Raw genomic sequence first — 27,966 nt, forward strand, 5'->3', positions numbered from 1 at the left:
GTCACCGTTCACTGTTTCTGCGTGTCTGCTGATAGTTATCACTGCATATGTGATATTGGTATCTTCATGTTTTTTTTTTTTTTATATGCCAGATTCTCTGGTTTCCTCCCACCTCCTAAAAACAGCCAGGTAGTTTAATTGGCTACTCTAAATTGCCCCTAAGAGGGAAAGGTGCCCTGTGATGAACAGGTGATGGACTGGAGACCTATCCAATATGTTCCTAGGACAGACACCAGATTCACCTGACCAGGATAGACTGCAGATGAACAAAATATTCCTCAATCTATTGTCCTTATATTTTCTATTACAGTAGGACAGTAGTAATGCTCAGTATGGAAAAGCTAGATGTGTTGTAAATAGCGGTGATGAACACTGTAATTTACACCATCATTTTAAGAAAGGCAATTTACTGGGGTTTAGGATGCAAGTAACACCAACAAGCTACTGCTGAGACTTTCTGAAACATACTGAGACTATGAGTAATCTTAATGAAACAGTATAAAGTTATAGATTTCAGGCGTGATCATTTTGTGTGGATTTACATAGCGCCTTTGGAGGAGGAGCGTAAGATCAGTGGTGCCACCACTCCAGCAGCTCTAAACCTGAAGTTTCATGCTCCTCGGCAAGGATTAGCCAGAGCCTTGGCATGTTCTCCAAACTCCCACCAGCAGGCCTGCTCTCTCTACCAAGAGATTATCCCCATGTCTGCACAGGTTAGATTCTCCTTTTCTGCACTTAGACATTCATTTCGTAAAGCTGGTGCTCGTTTTGGTTTGTGTGGATGTATTTCAGGTTCATGATGCATACACTGAGCTAGCAAACCTACTGGTGGAAAGTAGGTTCATGAGCCACTGTAGATGTTTACAGCAGGTTTCCTTTAAAGCCTGTTAATGAACAGACTTTTGATGATGCCTTCATCACAGAAGCAACTTTTCACCTCTTCATGACCGTCCTCAGCTGGCTCCTAATCTGACTGCATATGGGAAAGTCATGGGGCTCAGTAAGTTTATTTGTATCAGGAAAATAAAAAGTATGTTTTCCTTTAAAATACTTTCTGCCCTATCCTGCCCTATTTTTCCCCCTTCTTTTTTCTTTTTCAGAAAAAAGTACTTTGATATACTGCATGGGAAGTTTATGACCAAGCTGCTAAAAACTATTTATGCAGGAATTCATAACAAATCAGTGGAGGATGAAGATCAAGTAATGCTGGATATGAATGGCTTCAGGCTTTCATTTTATAGGTTCATTTCCCTTTCCATTATTATGGATTTGGTAGTTAGTTAATTAGTTAACTAAACACATCTGCAAGCAAAGAAATTGCATAAATGAAAAGAAATTTAAAATGACAAAATTATCGGATTGCAAAATGGTTTACTGTGTAAAACATTTCATATTCAAAAACAATGGCACAACTCCTTTTAGAAGAAGACTTCAGTTCATATCATTTTCACTCTAAATGAAGTTAGAGTAGTCGTGTTTGTTTGCATATAAGCAGGTTCACATTTGGTTTGTAGAGCAAACACATTAGCTTGGAATAATATTAAGGCCCGGAGTCACACGGGAGCTCATACTCTATTCAGCTTGGTGACGATGAGGACTCTTACAGACTGGTCAAAGGAAGCACACACACACAGGCCCTGCTTGTCGGGACTCCAGTCCAGGCTGGCGATGGGTTGTGAAGACAGAGTGACGTTTTGCAGGAGATTGAGTGTGCCAGCCACTCCTCTGGCCACTCCCTCTCCATCTTGCTCACTCCTCTTCTCGGGATACTCACTGTAATAAGCCAGAATTGTCAATACAGATCAGTGGTGCTTAGTGCTGAGATGATATAGTATTGATATTGTGACAAATTATGGATTACAGATTACACTTTTCTGAGATGTATGTATTGTCAGCATTTTTATATTATAAGTTTTTCAAAGGCAGCACTACTGTTCTGCTGGCAGTTTGTTAGCAAATCTATATATGGTGTTACAAATTGTGTATCCTCCTCCACTAGCTGAATTAAAAACTACACTTCAACACACACACTTACAGTCTAGTCCTGCATTCTCACTCTGCTCTTAACTCATCACTTCCCCTTACCGTTTCCCCTTGAGAGAATCTCTTTGCTGGTGATATGCGTGTCTTAGTTGAAAGGGGGAAACAGACGAGGGTTTGTTAAAAGCAGTACGAGTACACAGATATTTTTTGACTTACTATTTCCATAAGTGCAGGTTCCCAGCTCCGCCTGCTGTCATGAAGATGTCCCGGTTTTGGGGCAAATGCCTCACTTGCCATATTGTAGATTTGTGGGCCTTTAATACAGACGACAACAACAATAGTGAAAGTAAATAAAATAGTATTGGATATAAATCCTTGGCCGATATCATACGAGTGAGTGCTCTCAGGCTCACCTTTTCAGAAACAGATGCAAAGCCTTTGGTTGGATGCTGAGTCCTCATGTCAAAGACATGAAATTTGCCCTCTAAAGATGTTGCCACTAGTTTATTCATATTGATATCTTTTCTGTCAAATTCAACACTGCACACCTATAAAATGCAAAATGCATCATTATTTCAAATTTTTAATCAGTGAGTATTAAATAGGTTTATTATCAACATGTAGAAAATCTCAAAGTAATAGCATACTTTATCAGACTCTAAGCTAGGGGTGTCAAACCAGCCCAATTTAGAAACTGTTTTAAATTAAATTCGTCTTGTTGACCATAACTGAATTGAAAGATTCGAAAAAGAGCTGTCTGGGGGCAAAACAGAGCAAGCTGAACATTTTACTCTGTCACTACTGGATGTAGATTTTTTCCACTTAATTATTATGGACCATTTTGTGTAGATTCATGGCATAAAATTCCAATTCAAGCCCATGTGTATAGATGGTAAAACCATAATTTGGCATTTGGTATTCATTGGGCACTGAACTGCAGTCTGCTCATCTGTTTTGTGAATTATATATGTGCATTCATAATGTATCTTTCAGTTAAATGCAGATAAATGAACACATTGACAAAGAGTGGTTGACGTCGTTTGCCACTAAACTGATTTTACTAAATGTAATGTGGCCCATTAACTAAAATGAGTTTGCCACCCCTACTCTAAAGCGTATGAACATGTCCATTTGATCAAATGCAAAACCTAGGGGAAATAATGAGAAGCTTACGCCATTTTTAATATTTTTCTCCCATCGCAGAGACATATTTCGGAGATCAAACAGCTTAATATCACCATTGTCATAACCAGCACATACACAGCGGTCCTGATCGTTAAAGGCGTGACCTTTGAAGGAAAAGAAGATCATCGATCAGCTAGGAAAACACATCATACACATCAGCTGCTTTTAGAAAACAGCTTGATACAAAACGCTGACACTATATCAAAAGCTCTGTTCTGGCTGTAATATAATTGTTAGCTTTATGTTTATATTTATGTGCTTATTCTTGGGATAAGGGCATCTGTTAATGTAAATGTAATCTAAGTCTAATAATAAACAGATTATAAAACGTGTTATTTAACATGCAAGAAAAACGTCTGATTGTTGATATGGTGCATTTAACATTTATGGAAGGAGTCTAAGTTTTTAGCATTTTGCCACAGTAAGTTTTCCATCAAGCTAAAGTCTTCAGGACAGAGCTTCAAGTTCAAGAGAAGTTTCTGATTTCCTATTATTTAGTACTAGTGTCACTGTTTAGCGTGTAATGTGTAATGTGCTATAAATACACACCAAATGCAACAGTCCAACAATCTCTCTTGGTCTCTCCTTCCGTCGGCTCCATGTTTGCCACAGGTGTGTCTTTTTGCCTCGGATCCCACACTTTAACTGTACCTACAAAAACAAGACCGGATGCAGATCCATATAATAATAATTATAATACTAATAATAATAATAATAAGAAGAAGAATACAAAACCAGGTGCAACAGATATCTAGTACATACTGATATTCAACATGCACAGTATTATTATTTATCATCATCATGCCTGGCTTGCAATGTTAAACGTGTCACGTGTGTCTGCATGCAGTTACAGATGGACGTGTATCTATAATATTGTTATAATATCGTGAACCAGGATAAAAACGATGTTGTAACGATGGCAAACTAACCATCTCGGCTCCCTGTAACGATTTCCGGTGCGCCGTCTCCGATGCCTAATCCTCCAACTCCGTCGATGCAGTTTATTATTTCCTTGTGGCCTTTCACAGAGTACACTGGAACCTCTGGTGCCTCAAGATTCCTAATGCAGAAATTTCACACTTCAGCTTAGACCAAACTCGTGAGTGTGTGGAACGAACAGATGTACAGTGGGAAGGTCAATCGTACCACACATGAAGGTTGCCGTCAAAATCGCCTGTGGCCAAATGCCTCTGCTGGAGAGATGTTGCACCAAATGTTCCACATTTGATTGGCTTCGGCTTTTCGATCTGAAATATCGAAATACAGAAATAGAACATCCATAGAAACATATGAGAATAATATATGAGAAATTTTTCAGATTTTGGCCTTGGTCACACCTTAAGTTATACCGGTTATTGTAGCACAAATTTCTGTTTGTCTAATACACCTATTTTTTCCCCTTCGGATTTGTTTGTGTACGTGTTGCTTACTCGCCTTTGAGTACATGTTCATATTTCACCTCTTTTTTGTTGTGGCCAAACTTAGACAAGATCATAACAGAAAAAATTTGGCCCCAACCCTCAGACCAAATCATTTTTACAAGTTAGGGGAAAATATGAAACTGGTATCCTGATGAGTTGATAGTGATGCGTAGGCGTACACTTCTGACCACCAGAAGTGATCATATAGATGTATTTCAGTTGATCATATAGATCATATAGTATTTCAGTCAGGTTTATGTTACGTGGCAGTAGACTGCTAAACTCTGCTGGGGCTGAGCACACGACTGCTGTTTGCGATGGTGGACAATTCTCACCCTGGCAGCTACAGTGCGGTGGAAATAACGCTGCAGGGTCTCAGAGAAACAAACACTAGTCTGTTTGTCAGTAGTGTGCTAAGAGTGGGGCACCACCCAAATAACATCCAGTCAGCAGTGGTCCTGTGCTGTGTGTACTGTGGTAGTGGTAGTGCATACAGTGGTATTGTGCACAGTGGTAGTGTATACAGTGGTAGTGTGCAGAGTGGTAGTGTGTGTATTGGTAGTGTATACACTACCACTGTATACACTACCACTACACACACTACCACTCTGCACACTACCACTGTATACACTACCACTCTGCACACTACCACTCTGCACACTACCACTATATACACTACCACTACCACTGTGCACAATACCAGTACCACTGTGTGTGTAGTGGTAGTGTATACAGTGGTAGTGTGCGTAGTGGTAGTGTGCACAGTTGTAGTGTGCACAGTTGTAGTGGTAGTGTATACAGTGGTGGTGTGTGTAGTGGTGGTGTGTATAGTGGTGGTGTGTGTAGTGGTAGTGTGCAGAGTGGTGGTGTGTACAGTGGTAGTGTGCATTGTGATGGTGTGTACAGTGGTAGTGTGCACTGTGATAGTGTGTACAATTGTGTGTACAGTGGTTGTGTGTACAGTGGTAGTGTGCAGAGTAGTGGTGTGTATAGTGATGGTGTGTACAGTGGTAGTGTGCAGAGTGGTAGTGTGCATTATGATGGTGTGTACAGTGGTAGTGTGCACAGTGGTAGTGTGTACAGTGGTAGTGTGCAGAGTGGTGGTGTGTATAGTGATAGTGTGCACAGTGGTAGTGGTAGCGTGCACAGTAGTAGTGGTAGTGTATACAGTGGTGGTGTGTGTAGTGGTAGTGTGCAGAGTGGTGGTGTGTATAGTGGTAGTGTGCACAGTGGTAGTGGTAGTGGTAGTGTGCACAGTAGTAGTGTGCACAGTGGTAGTGGTAGTGTGCACAGTGGTGGTGTGTACAGTGGTAGTGTGCATTGTGATGATGTGTACAGTGGTAGTGGTAGTGTACATTGTGATGGTGTGTATAGTGGTAGTGTGTACAGTGGTAGTGTGCATTGTGATAGTGTGTACAATGGTAGTGTGTATAGTGGTAGTGGTAGTGTGCATTGTGATGGTGTGTATAGTGGTAGTGTGTACAGTGGTAGTGTGCATTGTGATAGTGTGTACAATGGTAGTGTGCATTGTGATAGTGTGTACAATGGTAGTGCGTAGAGTAGTGGTGTGTACAGTGGTAGTGGTGTGTACAGTGGTAGTGTGTACAGTGGTAGTGGTAGCGTGCACAGTAGTAGTGGTAGTGTATACAGTGGTGGTGTGTGTAGTGGTAGTGTGCAGAGTGGTGGTGTGTATAGTGGTAGTGTGCACAGTGGTAGTGGTAGTGTGCACAGTAGTAGTGTGCACAGTGGTAGTGGTAGTGTGCACAGAAGTAGTGGTAGTGTATACAGTGGTGGTGTGTACAGTGGTAGTGTGCATTGTGATGATGTGTACAGTGGTAGTGGTAGTGTACATTGTGATGGTGTGTATAGTGGTAGTGTGTACAGTGGTAGTGTGCATTGTGATAGTGTGTACAATGGTAGTGTGTATAGTGGTAGTGTGCATTGTGATAGTGTGTACAATGGTAGTGCGTAGAGTAGTGGTGTGTACAGTGGTAGTGTGTGTACAGTGGTAGTGTGTACAGTGGTAGTGTGTGTACAGTGGTAGTGTGTACAGTGGTAGTGGTAGCGTGCACAGTAGTAGTGGTAGTGTATACAGTGGTGGTGTGTGTAGTGGTAGTGTGCAGAGTGGTGGTGTGTATAGTGGTAGTGTGCACAGTGGTAGTGGTAGTGTGCACAGTAGTAGTGTGCACAGTGGTAGTGGTAGTGTGCACAGAAGTAGTGGTAGTGTATACAGTGTTGGTGTGCATTGTGATGATGTGTATAGTGGTAGTGTGTACAGTGGTAGTGTGCATTGTGATAGTGTGTACAATGGTAGTGTGTATAGTGGTAGTGGTAGTGTGCATTGTGATGGTGTGTATAGTGGTAGTGTGTACAGTGGTAGTGTGCATTGTGATAGTGTGTACAATGGTAGTGTGTATAGTGGTAGTGGTAGTGTGCATTGTGATGGTGTGTATAGTGGTAGTGTGTACAGTGGTAGTGTGCATTGTGATAGTGTGTACAATGGTAGTGTGTATAGTGGTAGTGTGCATTGTGATAGTGTGTACAATGGTAGTGCGTAGAGTAGTGGTGTGTACAGTGGTAGTGTGTACAGTGGTAGTGTGTGTACAGTGGTAGTGTGTACAGTGGTAGTGTGTACAGTGGTAGTGTGTGTATAGTGGTAGTGTGTGTATAGTGGTAGTGTGTGTACAGTGGTATTGTGTACAGTGGTAGTGTGTGTACAGTGGTAGTGTGTATAGTGGTAGTGTGCAGGGCAGCTGAGGGGCAACACAGGGGCTCCAGTCACTAACTCTGTACTTACACCTTAATGGTACTTGATAAAAGAAAAGGAGTAATAACTGAACAAGGCTGTGAAATTGTACACAAACAGTTCAAACCAAAAACAGTTTAAAAGTCTTGTTTTTTCAGCAGGCTGGAATCGACGTTGTTTGCGGTTGCTATGACAACGAGGTATGGCGAGTTTTCTAGAACCGGCTAGCTGCTTAGCCTGTCAGCTAGTGACCATCTAACCCGTGCTGGATGACAGTCCAAATACACCTCAACAACAACAACAACAACAACAACGACACCACCACCAAGCTTCACCTCTTTGACAAGCTGCACGTCTCCGTGCTGAACCTCGTAAACCTGCAGGACTCCGGTTCCTCTGGCGAAGTTTCCCATACACACGAACTTCGCGCTGCAGGGAATCCACTTGCTGTCGAACACCGTGTAGTTCAGGCTCTTCTGAATGTGCGCGATGATCTGCGGCTTCTCCAGAGGCGTTGACATTTCGGCCAAAATAACAGCAGCTCAAACTGACAGGAAACACACGGAGCACTGAGCCAGTCCCAGCTTTTAGACAACTTCCAAAGCCTACTCTGCTATAACCTGAGTGAGGCAGGGGTATGATCCTGTTTCCCACCTGTATTCCGAAAACTCCGGTCTCCTGCACTTTGACTGGCTACAGGTTCGGAGTTGACATGGAGTTAGCCAATCGAGCGAGGGAACAGAGAAGTGTTAGCAAATCACAGTGAGGAGGCGGGATTTGTCGGAATACAGGTAGGAAAAGGTGACGAGAAGAGGTTGGTGCGTGTATAGCTGTTCGTATGATTGCCTGATCATTCAGTCACAATTTGCGCTGATATAAACGAGACCTTAGCTGAGTTTAAATTAAAGAGTTTAATTTTTTATTAGTTTAAATATATTTACAAATACATTGCAAACTCTGGTCCTGCCATATTTTTCAGTAGGTGTGGAAAAATGACAAACGCATATAGGCAGTGGTCGGAGGAACCTGGGGTCCTTTGGGTAGAATGGAGGACACCGCGTGCTCAAGATAAACAGCTCCTCGAAGTAATCCTACAGATTTTTATATTACATTTTTAAGCAAGAGCCACTGGGAGGTTTACAATGGAGCCGGTCAGTAACCCAGCCTCTGAGGAGAGTAGTACTGTAGCTAATGGAGAAAACACGGACACTTTTCAAAAGGTAAAATCCAAGAAAACTTCAAAACGTAAACGTGATCAGGGTGAAGCAGAAATGGAGACCGAAGACGCGGTGGCACCGAAGAGACCACAGTTTCCCCCGATATCAGGGGACAGACTGAAGGTAAGTGATCACTCAGTTCTGTTAAAAGATTTAGACTTGTACACATTTTAATCTTAAATGATGTAGCCCGTTGGATAAATGTTAATCGTTAAAACCCCACGTATGTTTTTGGAGAGTTGTTAAACACCTACAACTGTAATGTGTGTGTGTGTATATGTATATATGTATATATATGTATATATATATATATATATATATATATATATATATATATATATATATATATATATATATAAAAAATGTATATATAATGTATAATATATATAACCAAACATTATCACTGGGTGTTACTGAGTTCTTATAGTTATTAGCCTATTTGACTGGTCATTTGAATTAAATTTAATTAAATTCAAATTTAAACTGGTCATTTGAATTTAAATTGAATTTGGCTATAAATAAAGTTAACCATTGTCACTTGTATTCTTTGTTGAATTGGCCTTCTCTTTATTCTCGTAGACAAATTCACTGGTTTTTGTTTATTTACAAAACTCTTATTGGGAAAACTCTGCTATATTTACAGTCACTTCTCAATATTCATAATACAAGTCATAATTTGCACTCTAGTAGTTTTATTAATTTCTGCATACCTAAAGGCCGTACCTCCTTTGGTCGTTACTCTTTTCAGTTTTCTGCTGCCGATGACTGGAATCATCTGCAGCAGACCTTAAAGCTTAGTTCATTCATTTCGCTTACTTCCTTTAAAAATTTAATTCAGTCAATAGTACAGGATCATTGTACTTGTTTTTAGTTATTTGTTTGTTTTTATGTCTGTTTATAATTGTGTTATTTGTAATTGTACAATGTCTTTATTGTTTTGTACCTGCTTTTTATGCTGCCTCTTGGCCAGGTCGTCATTGTAAACGAGAACTGGTTCTCAGTTGACTTACCTGGTTAAATAGAGGTTATACATATATATAACTTGGCCCTAATGTGTCCTGTTGGTGGAAAGTTCAGGAAAGAGGCTCCTTTAAAGCTCCATTAAATATCCAAAATAATGTTGAACACTTTGAATAGTTAGGTTTTAAACTCATTCTGTACTGATTGGGTCAGTGGGATTTCCTTTACAGTGAACAGTTTTACAGGGTCCCTGGCTGAAAAACTTTGAGAATCCCTGCATTAGATAGTTCTTGGTTGTTTTAAGCAGGTTGGGCAGGACCGATCAAAATTTCAGTTTAATTGTACTGCGTCACACAGCAGTTTTGCACAACACCAGCACAAAAAACACCAGGGACGATAAATTCTGAGATTTAAAAGTTATCAAGCTCTGACCTAAAAGGTGTGAATGTGCCTACACTTGGTAGAACATAGATATAGTTCAGGGGCTCTCAAGCTTTTTTTTGGCCAGTGACACCATCCTAAGGGCCCCAGTGACCACGCACCACCACCCCAATAATTCCTAATGGGAATTAGTAAAATAATAGGCCTACTGCTTTAAAGATTCACAGTGAATTACTGTAAAGAACATACAGAATGTTAGGTAACCTTCTTAATAAATCGATAAAAAACACACATCTCCTCTTCATCATCTTATTTAATGGTTATACACCAAAAAGGGAAAGAAAGCACATGTTGAAAACTGTTTTTATTAATCACTGCACGTGAGGGTTCACGACTACAGGCACGCTGCAGTCTAATGAGAGGCCTGGGCTTGTGCGGTGCACTGCAGCTTATCAAAGTGAAAACCTGCATATCATCTCAGCTCATATCATCTGGTCTAGATTTCTACTTTGATTTGGAGCATGTAAGGGCATTGAACCCTGCTTCTACTAGTCAGGGTCATGTATTGAATTTCTCACACTTTCACATGGCTTGCATAAGCAAACTTTTATTTTATAATTCCTGTAAAACACCTTGAAAAGTTGATAAAAATAAAAGAATTTTGTTATGCCCGTGATACCATGGACTTTGACTTTATTAAATTACGGTTATATAATCTTGAAATTGAGCTCTTGTGCTTTTTCAGGGTGGTGCTGATGAAATGAGGAAAATCCCTGTGCCATCACACCGATATACACCTCTGAAAGAAAACTGGCTCAAAATCTTCACTCCCATTGTTGAAAACCTGCAACTTCAAGTCCGATTTAATCTCAAAACAAGAAACGTGGAGATCAAGGTAAGGACAAAAGTGTTTTTTTAATGACTTGTTCTTTTGTGAGTAAATATATGCATGGTTATGCAGGACTCTTCCTCATTTTACTGTATGCTTTCTTAACAGACGTGTAAAGAAACACAGGATATTGGTGCTCTTACGAAAGCAGCAGATTTTGTAAAGGCCTTTATTTTAGGATTCCAGGTTGAGGTGGGTGTGTAACAGACAGCTCTGCATTTTAATGTAACACTTAATTGTGTAGTGTTTAATAGTTCTCTTCATATGAGTTTCTGGAATAATCCACAGGATGCACTTGCACTCGTCAGACTGGATGAACTGTTTCTGGAAACCTTTGATGTCACAGATGGTAAGTTTAACATTTTACCTTTATGTTTATTCATTTGGCTTAAGCAGCTTACATGTACAGTGCAAGTGTCAATGTGATCAGTTGTGGGTTAATGCTGGCAGAACATTTAAAATGAAAATTTAGACATTTTTTGAGCAAGAAATGTGTGATTTCTGTTCGTATGCTCTGGTATGCGCAAGCATCCAAACAGAACTCCTAACCACCACATTTTTTTTCTTCCCTGTTTGTGTTTGGTCCGATTATCATCACTGCATGGAGCATTAGTTTAATTTTTTTAATACCTTTGCCCATTGATTACATTTTGCAGAACATTTTTGAGGAAAAAACTCATACCACCTTTCTCGATTTTCTGACATTGTGGTCAACAGCTGACTGTACCGCATGTGTAACACTTCACCATCCACCACTGCTGTTATCTGCTCAATGTCTGTCGTGTTACAAAAGCAGCTCAAAATTGAGACAAAAAGATGATTTCAAAGTTTGCCAGCATGTCTACTACTGTAAAATCTATCACATTGCTTCTAAAAAATCAATACATTTTCTCAGTTTCTTTAAATATATCCTAAAATGTCTCATTTTCTACAACTATTGTATATTGTCATGAATTTAAAAAAAAAACAAGTAAACCAATTCACTGATGCAAAGGGGTAATGTATTCATTTTGTAATGTACAGAGCTAATGTTGAGAAAAGGCACAGGGTGTGCATGAATTACGTGCTCATAACACACAGGCAGACAAAACGTTTAACCCGCAGCAGCATTTTAAAAATAGTCTTCTGGCAGAAGCTGACCTGGTAACACTGAGATGCCCCTCAAAAGCATTGTGTGGCACCTCGTGGTGCAGTGGCCTAGAAAGATGTCACAGTTCCTTTTGAGCCATTTTCATTTGTTGCTTTTGTCCTTTGATAAGTATTGTACCTGGAAATATATATATGTTTTTTTGTTGACCCTCATTATGGTTGTTGCTTTTGCTTTGTGTTTTTTGGGGAACAGTTAAGCCTCTCAAAGGAGATCACTTGTCGAGAGCTGTTGGGAGAATAGCAGGGAAAGGAGGGAAAACAAAATTCACCATTGAAAATGTCACAAAGACAAGGATCGTCCTTGCAGACACGTGAGTCCAAAGACAAACTTCAGGGTACTTTTTGTATCGCAAAAAGGATGAACCTGAGTTAGTGAAATGGAATTTTATGTTTTGCAGGAAGGTTCACATTTTGGGGTCTTTTCAGAATATAAAGATGGCACGGACAGCTATATGCAACCTTATCTTAGGTAACAAAAAGTGTGGCCTTGTGTGTATGTTTTGTGATTAAATGAATTGCATGAACTGAAATGCTGTTTACTTTCACCTCCACAGGGAGTCCACCATCAAAGGTGTATGGGAACATTCGGGCAGTCGCCACCCGCGCAGCTGAGAGATTCTAACGTCGGGCACAACAGTCTGATCCTCCACCTGCTGTGCAGCTCATGGACTGAAGCAGAAATGTGGCTCACAAGCTCACAAAAGTGGTGTGAAATGTCCAGCAAATACCTTTATCCTGCTGACTGGAGTCAACTAGTCGTCAGAGGACTTTTCTTTCACTGACTGGCGGCTCACAAAAATGAACATCACTGAAACACTCAAAAATAAACCGCATACCACTGGAAATGAAGTAGGTTGTGGATTCAGTAAAAAATGCTTAATGTATATATATTTCTTTAAATATTTATTTATTCTTATACAGTACCAAGTCCAAGGATTCCCACAGTAGGCAACATGATGCAGCATGCAGAGTAGACATCCCCAACTGGAAATACGATGATTCTCGATGTCGACTCGGGAATGAAACGCCCTTTCTCCCATTCCGTTAACATAAACTTGGAGTAAAATTAGTTTTACAGTAATTAAAAATACATTTTAGAAGGTATCCTTGACTGGATATATATATGTATTTATATATACACCATACATCATTTCACTGCAACTTAATATTCAGAAGGAAAAAGGAGTATATACGTATTTTTACTTTAAGAACACCGATTGTGCTGAGGTTTTGCTAAACTTTGGCGACATCCATAATTATTAGATATGACATTTAATATCACAAGTGTAAACAGTAGACGTGCCGTAAATCGGAAACCATGCAGAAGGGAACATGTTCATGCAGACACTGGAGGAGCACCAGGGGGATCTGTGACACACTTAGTGCTGCAGTGTAGATAAGCTGGTGAAGATGCATAGAAGTAGTAAAGAGCAAATCATTTCCAGCTATACTCTTTACTCGTCATGCCAAAGTCCTAAGATTAATGTCTCACTGGGTGTGTCAGATTTAAAATACAGTACTTCGTTCATCCAGATGGGGGCATGTAGTAGTCACAAAGAGCATACTGATAACGAGGATAGGTCATGCGACAGCATACTGCCATTCTAAAGGCTGTGTTCTCGCTTCTGGTACGTAACTATCTAGAATTATTGTGGGTTATTAGAGCAAAAACAAAGCTGCCCGCAATGAACCTGCCATAATGATCTGCAGCTTTTTTTTTTTTTTGCAGAGATGTCAAAATAATAGATGTGGTCATAGAGATCTGTGATTTAACAGATCTTTCAAATGCTTCAGAATTTGAGCACTGAAACACTAATAGTTTTCATCAAAAAGGTTTTTTGTAAAAGACCAACCTGAAGAAGTCACTGATGTTTCGGTAAACCACGAATACAGGTAATTTTTTTGGCATCTATTTCTACTGGACGGTCACTGAGTTAAACACAGAATAAAGTTACTCCCAGTAATATGAACATTCATAAATAAACATCACAATACAAAAAAGTACTGATTAACATGATTAAATGTAAGAACAATAGAAACATTGCAAAATGAAAAAGTATTCACTTGGGAAAAAAAGAAAGAAAAACTCAAACAAAATCAGACCAGTTTTTCTAATTTATAAAGATCTGTCTGGTTTGTCGATTCTGTGTTCTGCTTGGCACGTCATACCCTAATTACTTCTGTACTGAAAAGTTAACATTCCTTTTAACATTAATTCCTCCTTCTCAGAAAGTTTAATATACACTTGCTTAAAAAAGTGACCCAAAATAAATATAATTAAAAAAAAAAAATTACAAAAAGAAAGAAAAGGAAAAAATGAACCAGCCAACCCGTCTTCCCTTGTCCAGACAGAGATGCTCTTAGCTGTTCTTCAGTCAGTAAAGTGCTACACCAGGTTATTGTGAGGATCAGAGTTCAAAACACTTACATGTTGGCTTCACCAGGCTCGTGGTAGCAATAAGATAGCTTCACAGAGTAAATACTTCCATTGAAAGAGAGCATTTGCTGGATGTCTTGAGCAGATCATCAGAGATGGAAAGGAAAGCGCGTGTGGTAGGTGGCAGGCAGGATGCTCGAAGACTCACACATCCACTACCATCTTTTTGTGAATGTCGAGACCACCAACAACCTGGAGGAAAAGCATAGGAAAACACAGTTCTAGTGAGTCAAGGTGTTATAATACTAGTCCAAAGACTCACTGGCTGGACATCATCAGGTTTTTTTTTTTTTTTTTTTAAAGTTCGGTATACACTTTTATCCGACACAACTCTGTAAAGAAGAATCAAATACAAACCTGAAGTACCTAAAGTAACTCATAATGATACAAATGCTACAACACTGAGTTTCCATCTAACCAGAAACAACTACAAAATATTCTTCTGAAAAACAGAGACTGCAGCACAGAAAGCCACAGCTTGTGCTAAAACGCATTTTCACTACAAACAATAGTTATGACGAAGAATGATTCAATACTACATATAAGTCAAACAACAGAAGTCATCACTCTTAAGCAGGTAACAGTGAATGAAGAGAGAAACACCTGGACAGACATATACACATACACTCGACTCTAAAGGAGACTGATTTATGCTTTTCTTCGCCTGTTATAATCTTGTAATGTCTAAGCATAGATGCATAAAGTTTTTAAATGTTATTTCCCCAACAGTCTGCATAAGTGTTGCCAACTTTGTTGCTAGACTTTTTTTTTGATCCCCACTTGATCCCCACTTTTCCCGATGCTCAATCACTGATCACCATTGTTTGCCCACCTGCGCACTTCTTTGTTCATTTTTAAACTCTGTTCTTGGTGATGTTTACTAGTTATAAAAGAGAGTTATTCCATTCATAGCCATTTCCTATCTATTATCAATCATCTATTATTTTCTATTCCAAGGGTCATCATGCAAATGATCATGATATTTCAATGAAAATGCAAATTAGTCCATGATGTTGTCTGGCAACTTCTAGTGACTTACTGAGCATGCATTAGCTACTTTCCCTTGAAGTAAGTGTTGGCGAGACTGCCCGGCATTGAATACTTACAGCACAGAACTCTTCAAAAGATATTCTCCCATCGCCATCCTTGTCTGCATTGATAATGGTCTTATCTACAATCTGCTGGAGTTGTGTGTCCTTCAAGTTGTTTCCCACCATCATCTTCAACACTTGGAACAGCTCGCCGTTGGAAATGTAGCCGTCCTTGTCCATATCATAGATCCTGAAAGCGACTGGAGATATTTGGAAAAATGTGTATATGTAAGTGCAAAGATCATCTATTATGTTAATGTACTTTAATACCGAGTCACTGGAATTGGACTTACATCTCAGCTTCTGTTCCTTATCTCCCTTAACACTGAACTGCGAGACTCCCTCTATAAACTCTACAGAAAACACATTGTTAAAGGCATTTTTTTTTTTCTGCAAAGACCTTAACTTTTCCTCACATTAAATCATAAGTATGACTTCTGTTAAGGAAATAAGGTTTAAGTAATGGCTTATTTGATACAGATCTTTTTGCTAAGCTATAAAAGTAAGAAATATGCTGGAAAAGGAACAACAATAAGTCTGTTATGCTTTACTGATGCAACATTTCTCAGTGAGGAGGTCTTTATTCATGTTCCTCATTAATATTTTAGAATACCTCCCTGCAATAAAATATTGATGATTTAAAAAATGAGTAATTGCGTAATAGTAATAATGGTATACTAAACATATATTCTCCATTGACAAAATATACTTCAATTCTCTATTGAAATATTCTCCATTGACAAAAATGCAATACAGTTTTATAACTCGATCAAGGGCATTTCCAAAATAAGCAGGATACTTATTGTACACTTTACAACAATGTATTATGTGTATGAATACGTGCATGTGGTGATGAAGATGAAGTGTTTGCTTGGCCTCACCTTTGAAATCCACTTCCCCATTGCCATCTGTGTCAAATATATCGATAACCCTCTGCACCAGCGGATTCTGCTGCAGCTCGGGCAGGGACATGAACTCCTCTACGCTCAGGGATCCGGAGTTATCTAGGTCGAGTTTCTTAAATCTCTTTCCTAGCCTCTTAATCTCATCTGCATCAACTAGAGGGAAGAAAAAGCAAGACAAAAACAGAAAGTAACCAACTTCCTCATACACTTAAATTTCTATATGAGAGACTCAAACTACCAAAGCTGTTGCATGTAATCTGTGCAAGTATATCTAAATGAAGTTCTCTAAAGCTAAAAACTTAAACTAAACCTAACCAATGTCTAATTGTAAATCAGACAGCAGCAACTTACAGCCTGTAGTTTGCTTCTTTCCCTGAAAAGGCATTGTTCCGTGTGCTTGTTTACAATACAAGCTCTGGTGTTAACTACAAGCTTATTCACACTGTCTCGTAATCCTTTAGTCAGTCTAAGCCGTATGCTCTAACCAGTTCTACAATGGATCTAATTATCTTTTTACGTGAGTTTTTATGGCCAGAAAAGTGTGTCATGTGTATACTGAAACTGGATATGTGAAGACTGGTAAAAGACCAGGCGATGGTTTTTCAATCTACACCTGTCCAGTTTCTGTGAGCCTGCACCCACTGCAACCTCAGATTCCTACTCTTGGCAGACAGGAGTGGAACTCAGTGTGGTCTTCTGCTACTGTAGCCCATCTACCACAAGGTTCTGTGTTTCATGCATTACGAGATGCTTTTCTGCTCACCACATTGTAGAAAGTGGTTATTTAAGTTACTGCATCCTTCCCGTCAGCTCGAACCACTCTGGCCATTGCTCAACCTCGTCTGACCCCTCTCAACAACAAGTTGTTTCTGTCTACAAAGCTGATGCTCACTAGAAGTTTTTTTGTTTGTTTTTTACACCATTCTGGGTAAATTCTACAGATTGTACTGTGTGAAAATCCTGGGAGAACAGCAGTTACTGGAATACTCAAACCACAACAACCATGCCATGGTCAACGCCACTGAGATCACATTTTTTCCCCATCTTGATGTTTGATGTGAATATTAAGTGAAGTTCTTATCCTGTACCTTTATGATTTTATGCACTGCACTGCTGCCACATGATTGGCTTCCTGGATAATTGCATGAATGACCAGGGGATGAGGTGTCCTTGTGAGTGTATACTAGTAGAATGACCTGGATACATAAATTATTTGCTTCTTCCATAGCTAAAACACAACATAACACGTTGGCTCAACTGACATTCTAGACCATTAAGCAGAGGAAAAAAAAAAAATTAAATTCATCACAGCGCTAAAACGTTCTCTGGGATGTATTACGCATTAATCTTGCTTATACTCCTGGTGGAAACATAGGGAGAGTGCAGATCTTTGATAATTACAGTGTCACTAGGTGGGTCAGTAATTGCATATGGTCAACACCTCAGTTCCATTAGTGTAATGCTCCACATTAAGCTAGAAGATACAGCACAGTGAACCATCATGCTCTTTCTAAACTTAAGTGGGAGAAAAACTGTTTTTTTTTTTTAAATATTGAGAGGTTGAGAGACCTATAATTTTTCACGTCTGGCCACTGTGCAGAAATGTAGCGTAAAATGAAATGGCCTTCCTCGCCTCACAGCTATTCAACATTGTTAAAACCATTACTAAATCATCTGAATTCCGACGCCATTACGTAAATGAGTGTTGGTTTAGGCAGCCGCTTAGATTGGCTGTATTTTTATCTATGCAGTCATGAGAGAACCTCCTCTGGTTGTCCTGACACTTGCATATGGGGAAACCCTTAGCAACAAGGAACTCCAGCATGCAGGTTATTTTGAGCCACCACATACAGCCTAGGATGGCTGTAGATGCTGCTGTGCACCTGTCTCGGCCATATGGTGTTATATATTGCTTTTGCGGAGGTGCGAGAGGTGCAAAAGCATCATTATTTACATAGCGGAGCTTTCTCTAACATGTGCATGATACATATTACAAATAAACCAATTATGTTTTCAGTCAAGCGTTCACGGCGTAAGTGTGAAACTTCCACAAAATTAGCAAAAACAGGATAAATTGTAGAATAAGTATGTAATTCAATATCGTGAACGATACATATTTTCTAGCAAGCCAGTGCAGGTTAGAGTGTAGTAATTATATGTTCCATTAATGCATTTTAAGCAAATTCATATTAAGCAAAAACTATTTAATAGCAGCATGCATTACATTATGAACAAGGCAGGGTGTAATAAAATTAATAAATGGAACAGTTGTCCATTTATATACAAGTATTAAATAACATTTAAGAACATGAGTGCAATTGTGGGGAATCTTGTGGTGAATTCTGGGTCAAGACATACACAAATGGATCGCCAGGGATTAAGCCCGTCATACACACAGATATATGTGCATGTGTGCGTGTGTGTGTGTGTGTGTGTGTGTGTGTGTGTATAACTTCGGAACTGAAAATATCTGACACACAAGGTCTGCTGTGGGTCATGGTTTCACACCTGTTTATCTCCTGTTCTTTTCAGGGTCATTAACAAAATGGGAAGGGAGAAAAAAAACAAACAAAAAAAACACTCGAGCTCTCACAGTGACAATTTTCAAATGCAGTTCACTTTGAATTATTACTACCTTTTTATACAAATTCTTATAAAAAGCAAAGGAGAAGTAGGGGAGTGGTATTTTACATATTTACTTTTCCCTCATTTTAAGGAAGTGCCAATGGTTGACTGAACATAAAAACACACTACATAAGCAGGGCTTTTTGCAGTGCACTCTCTACCCTGTTTAAGTACTTAAGTAGACATTTTGGTGTTTCATTTCAAGAAAGACGCCAATATATGCTAGAAAATGTGTGCCGACAGGTCTGTCTGGCCCCCCTTGTAACACACTGCTTCACAAAAACAGTCCAACCTAACTGAAGCAAAACCACGCACTTCTTTCCTCACCCTTTCCTATTTGTCCATCTCTTGTCCACTCTATTTTGGTTGTCTTGCTCATGTCTATAAGGTCCAGGAGACCAAGCGGCACTAAGCCAATTAAAACAGCATATACATGACTAAAAATAAGTGTGGCTCCATCTGCAGCAGTGTGAACGTCCTTTACATTAGAGGAGGGACTTTCTTGACAGCGAGGATTTGTGGTTTCTACCACTATCTCTGAGCCTGTTTAAGCTTCCATTAACTTTAAAATTTCAATTCAAACCATCTTTAGGATTTATATAGGTGCAAGATACAAATTTATTATGTAATCATTTAAACAAACAAACAAAAAAACAGTGGTACGTTCAGATTTATTACTTTAAATTTAAAATTACTTAAATATAAAATTTTCCCCTTTACAAACTACAGAGACAATGTGTTAAATATAAACTACAGTGGTATGAGATAAATAATTCAAATGTGCACACTGATTATGTAAGAGTTACTCAATCACATCCAGCGAAGGTTCTGCCTACAGACTGTTACGTTACTTAATGCTCACTCTAAGAGCCACTCTTATTTCTGTGATTCCTGTATTTGTCTAATAACTCAATAATTACTTTCATGTGTTCAGCATAAGAAAAACTTAAATGCTAATACTTACAGTGCGAGCACATCTCCAGGGGATAACTTGCTTCATTTCCCTAAAATAGAGAAAAGAATAAGTAACACAGACATTTTTTTCTCTTTTCTTTCCTTTAGACTGTATCCAGTAGGGGCGTCCAAACTCATCCACCGAGGACCAGTGTAGTTGGAGCCATTCATGCATTTGTACTTTACTCTGAAATAGCTGTTTCTTGCACATTCAGTAACCATGCTAACACATGACTAGCAGAGATTAAAACAATGGCTCACTGGAGGAGTGTTAACTCTAGCATAACTCAGTCATTTATATCACTGCAGAAAGTTAATTAGAAGATGCTGATATGCTCATATCTGGCTTTAATGAGCTAAAAGCCAGTGTTGGCACTGAGATGGGCAATTTGCACATACACCATGGAACACAGTGCAGGCTGTAATATAGCTCCATATCGTGCCTACGGAAAACAGTACAGTCATCAGTCAGGAGGATAAAATATAACCAGAAATAAGATCTGTGGGATTCCAAAGCAGCAAAAGCCACTAAACTAAATGAAGCCTTTACATAAAAAAAATATATAAAATCTTACACACAAGCAATACAGGTTTAGAGATTGACACTGCTCCAAGTATTTGTATTGTTACATTACATATATTTATTAATCTGTTCTGATTCTTTTTTCCAAATTGGCTATGACAGGAACGCAGCGTGGGGTCAAATACTTCAGGCTGGAGATTGAAATTTCTTACTGGTCTAAAATTCCTTTTTTCACGACACGTTAAACAAAAGTGGTGGCCGTGGGCAGGAGACAACACAACATATCTATTCTGCTTTGATTTATTATTGACAGTGTTCAGTTGGGCTTAGGAAATCAAAGCCACATGTTCAACAGGCGACTGGGATAACACGCTGAAAGGTGTACAAAATATATAAACTGAATGCCTTGCACTTATTTTGCTAAATTAACTGAAATACAACAAACGAACCAATCCATATTCACAATGGTAAAGGAAGAAGTTGGCATCCCTGGGGCTGCAGTGAAAAATGTCTCATCTCCTAAATAAAACTGCACTGACTTATTATGAAAAATTATCTGACTACTGGCAATTATGTGGAATCTGAAGTAAAAAATGGTTCACATTTTCTGAATCTTATCATGCAAGCTAATTAGAAATTAATTTGACCTAGATAAAAATCAAAGCCAAAGTAAGCTTTAATTTCCTTCCTGTGACCTTTAAAAAAATTCAATACAGAGCACAATTTTGATCCAATTGTCTATTTTAGAGTTTTGAATGCATTTCCAGCCCTTTCTGTATTATCCACATGAAACACACAGGCACATTTGCATCAAGATTGAATGAAATGTGACCGTAAGCTAATTTAAATAGGAAGTTCTTTTAGGTTTCCAGACTTAGAGATTTTAAATGCTATTCTTGAAGGTAATCAGCTGGAATACACAATAGAAAAAGGTGATGACTTAAGGCAAAAAAGGACCATTGTAGAACCTAAACCATTGCTTAGTCTATGTGAACTGTAGCTGTGTAAACTGGATTTTAAAAAATTTCAAGATTACCTTATCAGAGAAAGAGCTGTAAGCAACATTAAAGGTGCATTTGCTCTTTTCAGGTCAATGAACAATAAAACACAATCAACTGAATTTAAAGCCAGTTCCTTGCCACTAAGCACAAGAGCATATTGTTATGCAATTTCAAAATAATAAAATCAGGAAATTATTCACAACCACAGAATCATAGTATTGGACATGAATAAATATTAGTGAGCCCCTCTCAGAGATGTCCTTCTACTAAATGAACTGTTTAGTGGGCTGAACATCACCTAGGAAGAGTATGAGGTAAACACTCGATGCAGCTCATAAATAATGGATTTTTCATTCAACGGCAATTAGACTAAACAAAATATGCTTTGAACTGTGAATACTGGGCCAGGCCACTTGCAGCTCATAATCTTAGTGACAAATTGAAAAAAAAATACATTTAAACCACATACCGAACATATAATATATACACATTTGTAAGGGAAAACCCACCCTAAGTGACTTGCATACCAATATTCATAATTAATATCTGATATTCAGTGGTGTTCAATGGCAAGATTTATTTTAGCATAAACTTCTCTGTCCTGAAGACTTTCCTGTGGTGGAAAACCTAAACTGAAGTCAATCATACTGAACTGGACCTGAATCAAATTGTATTGATACTGAACTGAATTGTATTGGGTTGTACCATTTGAACCTTACCCACAATGCCATTCAACTACCTGCTGATAGTGACCCCAGGGCTCTTGCTTTATATCTACCTGAAGTGTTCAATGCAGCAGCGCTTTAACCCTATAGTCGGTTCAGCTCTCTCACCTCTTCATCTGTACACGCTACTCAAACATATCAGGTTCTAAAGTGTTAACTTTCATGCTAATATATCTCAAGATGCACTTTTTCTTTAATAGGAGGAAGTACTCATAACCTATTATTAACTTACCTAGAATGCCCTTCAGACACTCAGACCTAGGTCTGCCTAACCACTTCACAGGTTTTAGCTACAATAGGTTAGGGAAAGAAGGATGAAAGCTTTGTGCATCAAGAACCATCACGCTCCATTAATGAGCTGCTTCTGTCTCTTGAAAGAACTTTTGGCAATTTATTCCCTTTATGGAGCTCCCCAAACAATACACAGGGGCTGCCACAATTTCAGTCTGCCTGTTTGTTAATTCATAATGGAGCGGAGTGGGCATGACAACACTCAGAAGGATCCACTACAATATATAATGCATGCTGAGCACATCCTATAACAGTATATGAATATGATTAACTCGTAGATTTGATTCTGACCTTTCTCCAAGGAAAAGTAACTGATTATTATATTGTTTTCAAGTGCCAATTATTCTTATATACCCAAAACCAGTATAAATCTTCATGGATACTCTGAATTCGATTCAGTGCAATGGGAACTGTCTGGAAAGCCACTCCCACCAAGAGGTCAGTGACATCAAATATGCAGCATCTAGATGTCCCATATCTTATATATATATATATATATATATATATATAACCAATTAAAAATAATACTAATCTTTTTTAATCTCTTTGCACTTTAGAGCAACAACTAATCGTCAGACTGCAGGCAGGTTTGGTTTACTTCGTAAGCATTAGCATTTAGTTGTGTATTTAATAATTTCTCATTTATTAGTTAATGATCTAAACACATTATGAATATTATCAAAACTAAAATGCATTTTTACAGCTTATTACCTGTAAACAAATCACTTGTCCAAAAATATAGCTATAGCTATCGGCCTTGCATGTATCAGTGTTAGTGCCTGCAGTTTCACTGTGGACTTTCTTGAATTTTGTTGCCTATGAACTGACAGAAATCTTATATGAATCCTATAATGAAGTGATTTTTTTGATTGATTCTTTTCTTGAACATGGCACCGACCAGCCGCTTTGACATTTTGATTACAAAAATGGTTAAAATAAAAAATTATCATATTGTGTTTTTTTTTTTTTTTTTTTTGCAGGTGAAGTTTACTTACAAGGGGCAAAGTAACACACATAAATTTGAGCATGAACTACTATTACCTCATCTCTGCTTGGTATAGCTGTATCTATATCTAGACTAATGATAATTTGATACTGATGGCTTGTTCCTTTCAAGTAGGTTCGAATACAAATCTAAAACTGTCAACATCACATGCTGCTGCAATGGATTATTAGTAGACCTTACCTAAACAGACATCTTAAAATAATTGTATGTGTATTTTATCTTGGTCACTTTATCCCTCCCTAACTGCGGTCAGTTTTTGCAAAGTCACAAGACTGCCCTCCGCCAAAAAAATAAAGTAGCTCGTGTGTGGCCCAGAAACAGTTCTATTATAAAACCTGCGAAGACTTGGAGCTCAAGAGAGTACAGATCTGCTCCATTATAGCCCTTTAATGAGAACATGTTAATATCAGTAACTCACTTCTTTGTGTTCTTCATGAGTAATGCTGTTTTTTTCTGAATGACTATCACAAAATGCTAATTAAATTAATTTAAGATTTTCCTGACAGTATTATACAGACTGGTGATAAATTAAAAGGGAAGAAAACAAGTGTAATTGAATGAATATCTTTTGGAAAAATGGTGTTCGTCCTTGCAATACAGATCCAGAGACTTGAATAAAACTGTGCCAAGGCACATTAAAGCTGTTCTGGTGGTTTGTTGGGGTCCAACACCTTACTAAGTCACATCCTGCTGGTTTTTCCTATAATTTGTCACCTGTCTGTCCACAATTGTGGGCAACCTTTATCAACTTCTACCTAATTTAGCTCAGAAAGCATCAAAGCCTTAATGTGTCCCACAAGGTTCAGTGCTCAGTCCCCTTCTGTTCTCTCTCTCTCTCTGAGTGAGGTCATATCCTCACATGGGTTTTTCATACCACTGCTGTGCTGATGACACTCAACTCATCCTCTCCTTTAATACCTCAGACACTCATGTTTCTGCATGGATCTCAGCAATGAACTTCTCCTGGCTGTCCAAACAGCGAAGTCATTGGAGGTCTTCAAACAAAGATTAAAGACCCCTCCCATAACCCCCAGTTTTAGATTCGGTAATCTTAGTTGCATGAGGACATTTTTTAAATAGAGACAGCACAGCACTTCTCTAAGTCGCTTTGGATAATAGTGTCTGCTAAATGCTGTTCATAAATGTAAACAACTGCATTTATTTGGGGTTAATTTCATGTCAAATGTAATCATAAACCCTAAAAAGGTGCTCATTGGGTTGAACTGGTTGGGTCATTTTGCTGGTTAATTCATATTATGTTAACCAGAATTTTGGGTGGTGAAATCAGCATAACAGCTGGGGTTGTGTTTGTGCCATTGGAACATGATAACAACCCAGCAACTGAGTCAATTTTACTTCATCATCATCACTGGATAGAGCACAAAGCCACTGAGAATTCTCAACTGACAGGCGAGAGATAAAGTGCCCACTTTCGACACAGGCAATCATACCCAACTGCATTAGGCCCATAATCAATGTCTTAAACAACATGGAGCTGTGAGGCAGCAACACTGCCTGCTGTATCACTGTGCAAGTATTAAAATAATACATTTTTGAAAACATAGAACTCGAGCATATGCTAGAATATCGCTCTGAAAAAAAGATTAGTCAAGACGACTGCCTTTAGCCTTCAGTATGTAAGTAAAAGTTGTAGAAACACTCTGTTTTTCGCCTGAACAACATGCATATTAATCTTTATAATTAAAAGTGGCATTCAGTGGCATCCAATATTTATTTTGTAATGAAATTCTGAGTGGACTTTCTTTTTTTAAACTTCTTTCACTGTCATGTTGGTCTATCGCTGCACTCAACTAAAGGTCATAACTCGTAATTTCTGACCTGCAATGAGGAAAAACCAAAGAAAACACTCCAGTAACTCAATTTCTTCCTTGGTCTCTTCAACTTTGCGTTCAGCAAGTGATGTCAAATCAAGATGGCTGCTCACAGTCTACAGTAAACAAAGTCCTCTATTTACTAGTATTTGCTTTAGCTCAATCAACATGGAGATATGTATATTAGCTTGTTAATTCTGTAACACTGACTATACAGTTTGATGTTTTGAAGAGGTAAATATACATCACTTATTACCTCAAATGCAGGGAGGTCATCATTCCAAGCTCTGATTTACCACTTCAGAGTAAGTCGAATGAAGCATTAGCCCTTAAGTCATCTCTACCTAACGATGTAACTGATGTAGGTCACTAGCTAGCTGAGCGGAGTTATAGCTACACTGTATTGTGGAACTTTGAGTCCGACGTTTGCTGTCTCCACGACTTCTACGCTAGATTTCTCATTATTATGACTTTCAACATCGCTGGAAAATGGTGAGCGAGAAACAGCAAAACTTATTTGAAATTTTGTCTCCTATTAAATGCCGCTGTAACTGCTCAAGCAATGTCTCCCTGTGACGTCAGTGCGGCACATAACCTCTAACTTCTCCCAAGAATAATAAAAATACAGCACCAACCAACAATTCTACACCAGAATAACTAAACACGGCACAAATATTTCAATCTAATCATACTTCCTGTGGTTCAGGGTGGAGGTTTCCTTTAACACTGCATCAAATATTATGGGTGCGTCTCAATCAGCTTCCTACTGATCAGGGAGTCTTTTTAAGGGCTGTCTCAATTACAAAACTTTTGCTCTCTAAAAAACCCATAGTGCACTGCAAAAACCAGGGTGCATCGATGCTCACTATGTTCCCTGGATTTGAGGTCATATTTTCTGAAGCCTCTCAGCTTGAAGAGGAGAGGAAAAAAGAGGAAAAAAAAAAACCTCTCTGCCAACTTCGTCTACAAATATAAATTGCTTGTTGTTGTAGCTCTCAAATGATTACTCACGTTAGCCATTTTAACTATATTTTACGTTCTACATACGATTTGAGTCTAACGACTTTTAAGTGTTTAATAATTTAAAAAAATTTACTAGCTAGCCTATGATCCTGCTTGAAATAGCGTGACAGAAACGCATGTGATTAAGCGAACAAATTTATGACATCATATGTCAAAGATATCGATCCTGCCTGTTGTTGATAAATGCCAGTGGTGATGTTTTACAATGCAAGTACGTAGTCATGTCGCCGGAAATTGAGTCATCAGTGTGCCAATGTGTAGTGAGCCAGGGTCCCTACTGGTGCCCGACCTCGTGTACACGATATACTGACTCACAACCTTGGGAGCTGGTTGACACGCACGTTTTTGATGTTATGTTATTGAGGTAAACCCCAGTCTCCTCTGAACAGCCGTAGAGGTGTTAAACTGCATGCTTTACATATGCACCCTGCTGAAGGAAGATAAAAAAATAAAAAATAAATAAATAAAAAAAAAGCAATAGAAACCCTCATGGGATTTGTAACGCTTTTAATAGTCATAACAGGAATTGTATTGGTTTTAACAGAGACTCTAATGGTCCCTGTGGGTTTACTGTTAATCTGTTGCCTTCTGTTGGTGTGATGTTATGTCTAGTGGTTTTAATGGTTAGCTGAGGGTTTGTAATGGTGTTTGTAGTGGGAAATTTCTGTGATGATTTTTTTGCCATGTTATGTCTAGTGGATACCATTAAGAATCTATATTGGTAATGGTTTTAATGGTTATAATGGGGATTGTATTGGTTTTAATGGTCCCTGTGGGTCAATACTAGTAATGTGTTGCCATGTTATGTCTAGTGGATACCATCAAGGACCAGTAATGGTAATGGTTTTAATGGTTAGCTGATGGTTGGTAATGGTATTAGTAGAGGGAACCATTAGAATCGCTGTGATGGTTTCTGTTGTCTTTTCTTCAGCAGGGTTATGCACTACACAGATCTAGATCAAACACTGAGTGCTGCAGCTCAGATCCTAACAGCGACATCTCACTCACAAACGGTATCAGTGGTGCAGATATAAAATTAGCCTGCTTAACCGCTACACTGAGTGCGTTTAAACAGGCTAAATGTGTTGACTTCTTATTATCCGGCCCACAAACTGCACAAAATAAACCCTTCCAGCTTATCTATTAACTGCAAAGTTTGTGTATGCTCGACTAACTATTAATTGCAGTTCACAGCAAACTAACAACCGCAGTCGCTAAGTTAGTTAGTTAGTTAATGAGTTAGTTAGTTGTGCTCGGTGCTTTTAGCTAGCGCTACCAAACGTGTCGTATTAATTAGCCTCCGTCTAGCACATTTCTCACCATTTTGTTGCTCAGGAAACAGAATTCCGCTTCAAAAACGGGCAGCAACAAATGACTGCAGAAAATAAACTCGAACAATCTCTTCTTGTCCAGGCAAATATTCGTTTTGCTTTGCCACAGCAGGCAGTTAAGATAAACGCTGTCGGTTTCTGGGGCTTTTTGCTGCAGCGACTAGGAGGGGTTAGGTTAAGGAAGCGAAGAGAGGCGTGAGCGCGTACACTACATCCGGGTACCTCAGTGGCTGAGTCCTAAATAGCTCCTGTCTGTCTATATACATGCACTACAGAGGGTGTGGAGTAAAG

At 38.8% G+C, this 27,966-nt stretch overlaps 3 protein-coding genes across 3 annotated transcripts; 1 reads left to right on the forward strand and 2 right to left on the reverse strand.

Moving 5' to 3' along the window:
• Positions 1–1,351: 1,351 nt before the first annotated feature.
• dnaaf10 (dynein axonemal assembly factor 10) lies at positions 1,352–8,175 on the reverse strand. Its single transcript, XM_026939075.3, has 8 exons — positions 7,671–8,175; positions 4,315–4,415; positions 4,098–4,228; positions 3,718–3,819; positions 3,157–3,272; positions 2,397–2,531; positions 2,200–2,297; positions 1,352–1,773 (listed from the first exon to the last, which is right to left on the reverse strand). Exons 1-8 carry the CDS (start codon positions 7,854–7,856, stop codon positions 1,566–1,568), a joined length of 1,077 nt encoding a protein of 358 aa, XP_026794876.1. The 5' UTR covers positions 7,857–8,175; the 3' UTR covers positions 1,352–1,565.
• A 171-nt stretch (positions 8,176–8,346) lies between these two features.
• Positions 8,347–12,780, forward strand: pno1 (partner of NOB1 homolog). Its single transcript, XM_026939076.3, has 7 exons — positions 8,347–8,675; positions 10,639–10,788; positions 10,891–10,974; positions 11,071–11,131; positions 12,125–12,242; positions 12,330–12,400; positions 12,486–12,780. The coding sequence occupies exons 1-7, from the start codon at positions 8,478–8,480 to the stop codon at positions 12,551–12,553; spliced, it is 750 nt and encodes a 249-aa protein (XP_026794877.3). The 5' UTR covers positions 8,347–8,477; the 3' UTR covers positions 12,554–12,780.
• Positions 12,781–12,817: 37 nt separating this feature from the next.
• On the reverse strand, positions 12,818–27,888 carry ppp3r1a (protein phosphatase 3, regulatory subunit B, alpha a). Its single transcript, XM_026939077.3, has 6 exons — positions 27,665–27,888; positions 19,954–19,993; positions 16,341–16,517; positions 15,753–15,812; positions 15,475–15,659; positions 12,818–14,560 (listed from the first exon to the last, which is right to left on the reverse strand). The coding sequence occupies exons 1-6, from the start codon at positions 27,665–27,667 to the stop codon at positions 14,513–14,515; spliced, it is 513 nt and encodes a 170-aa protein (XP_026794878.1). The 5' UTR covers positions 27,668–27,888; the 3' UTR covers positions 12,818–14,512.
• Positions 27,889–27,966: the final 78 nt, after the last annotated feature.

This window comes from Pangasianodon hypophthalmus, chromosome 3, assembly GCF_027358585.1.
Source record: "Pangasianodon hypophthalmus isolate fPanHyp1 chromosome 3, fPanHyp1.pri, whole genome shotgun sequence".
NCBI classification, from domain to species: domain Eukaryota; kingdom Metazoa; phylum Chordata; class Actinopteri; order Siluriformes; family Pangasiidae; genus Pangasianodon; species Pangasianodon hypophthalmus.

Excerpts from the sequence above, each read along its gene's own strand:
- dnaaf10 (XM_026939075.3), bottom strand. The coding sequence starts at position 7,856 with ATGTCAACGCCTCTGGAGAAGCCGCAGATCATCGCGCACATTCAGAAG. Across the intron at positions 3,820-4,097 it reads CGTTACAGGGAGCCGAGATG|GTACAGTTAAAGTGTGGGAT; the intron begins GTTAGTTTGCCA and ends TTGTTTTTGTAG. Across the intron at positions 2,532-3,156 it reads AGAAAAATATTAAAAATGGC|GTGTGCAGTGTTGAATTTGA; the intron begins GTAAGCTTCTCA and ends TGCATTTTATAG.
- ppp3r1a (XM_026939077.3), bottom strand. Across the intron at positions 16,518-19,953 it reads CCTGGAGATGTGCTCGCACT|TTGATGCAGATGAGATTAAG; the intron begins GTAAGTATTAGC and ends TCTTCCCTCTAG. Across the intron at positions 15,660-15,752 it reads TAAGGAACAGAAGCTGAGAT|TCGCTTTCAGGATCTATGAT; the intron begins GTAAGTCCAATT and ends AAATATCTCCAG.
- pno1 (XM_026939076.3), top strand. The coding sequence starts at position 8,478 with ATGGAGCCGGTCAGTAACCCAGCCTCTGAGGAGAGTAGTACTGTAGCT. Across the intron at positions 11,132-12,124 it reads AACCTTTGATGTCACAGATG|TTAAGCCTCTCAAAGGAGAT; the intron begins GTAAGTTTAACA and ends TTTGGGGAACAG. Across the intron at positions 12,401-12,485 it reads TATATGCAACCTTATCTTAG|GGAGTCCACCATCAAAGGTG; the intron begins GTAACAAAAAGT and ends TCACCTCCACAG.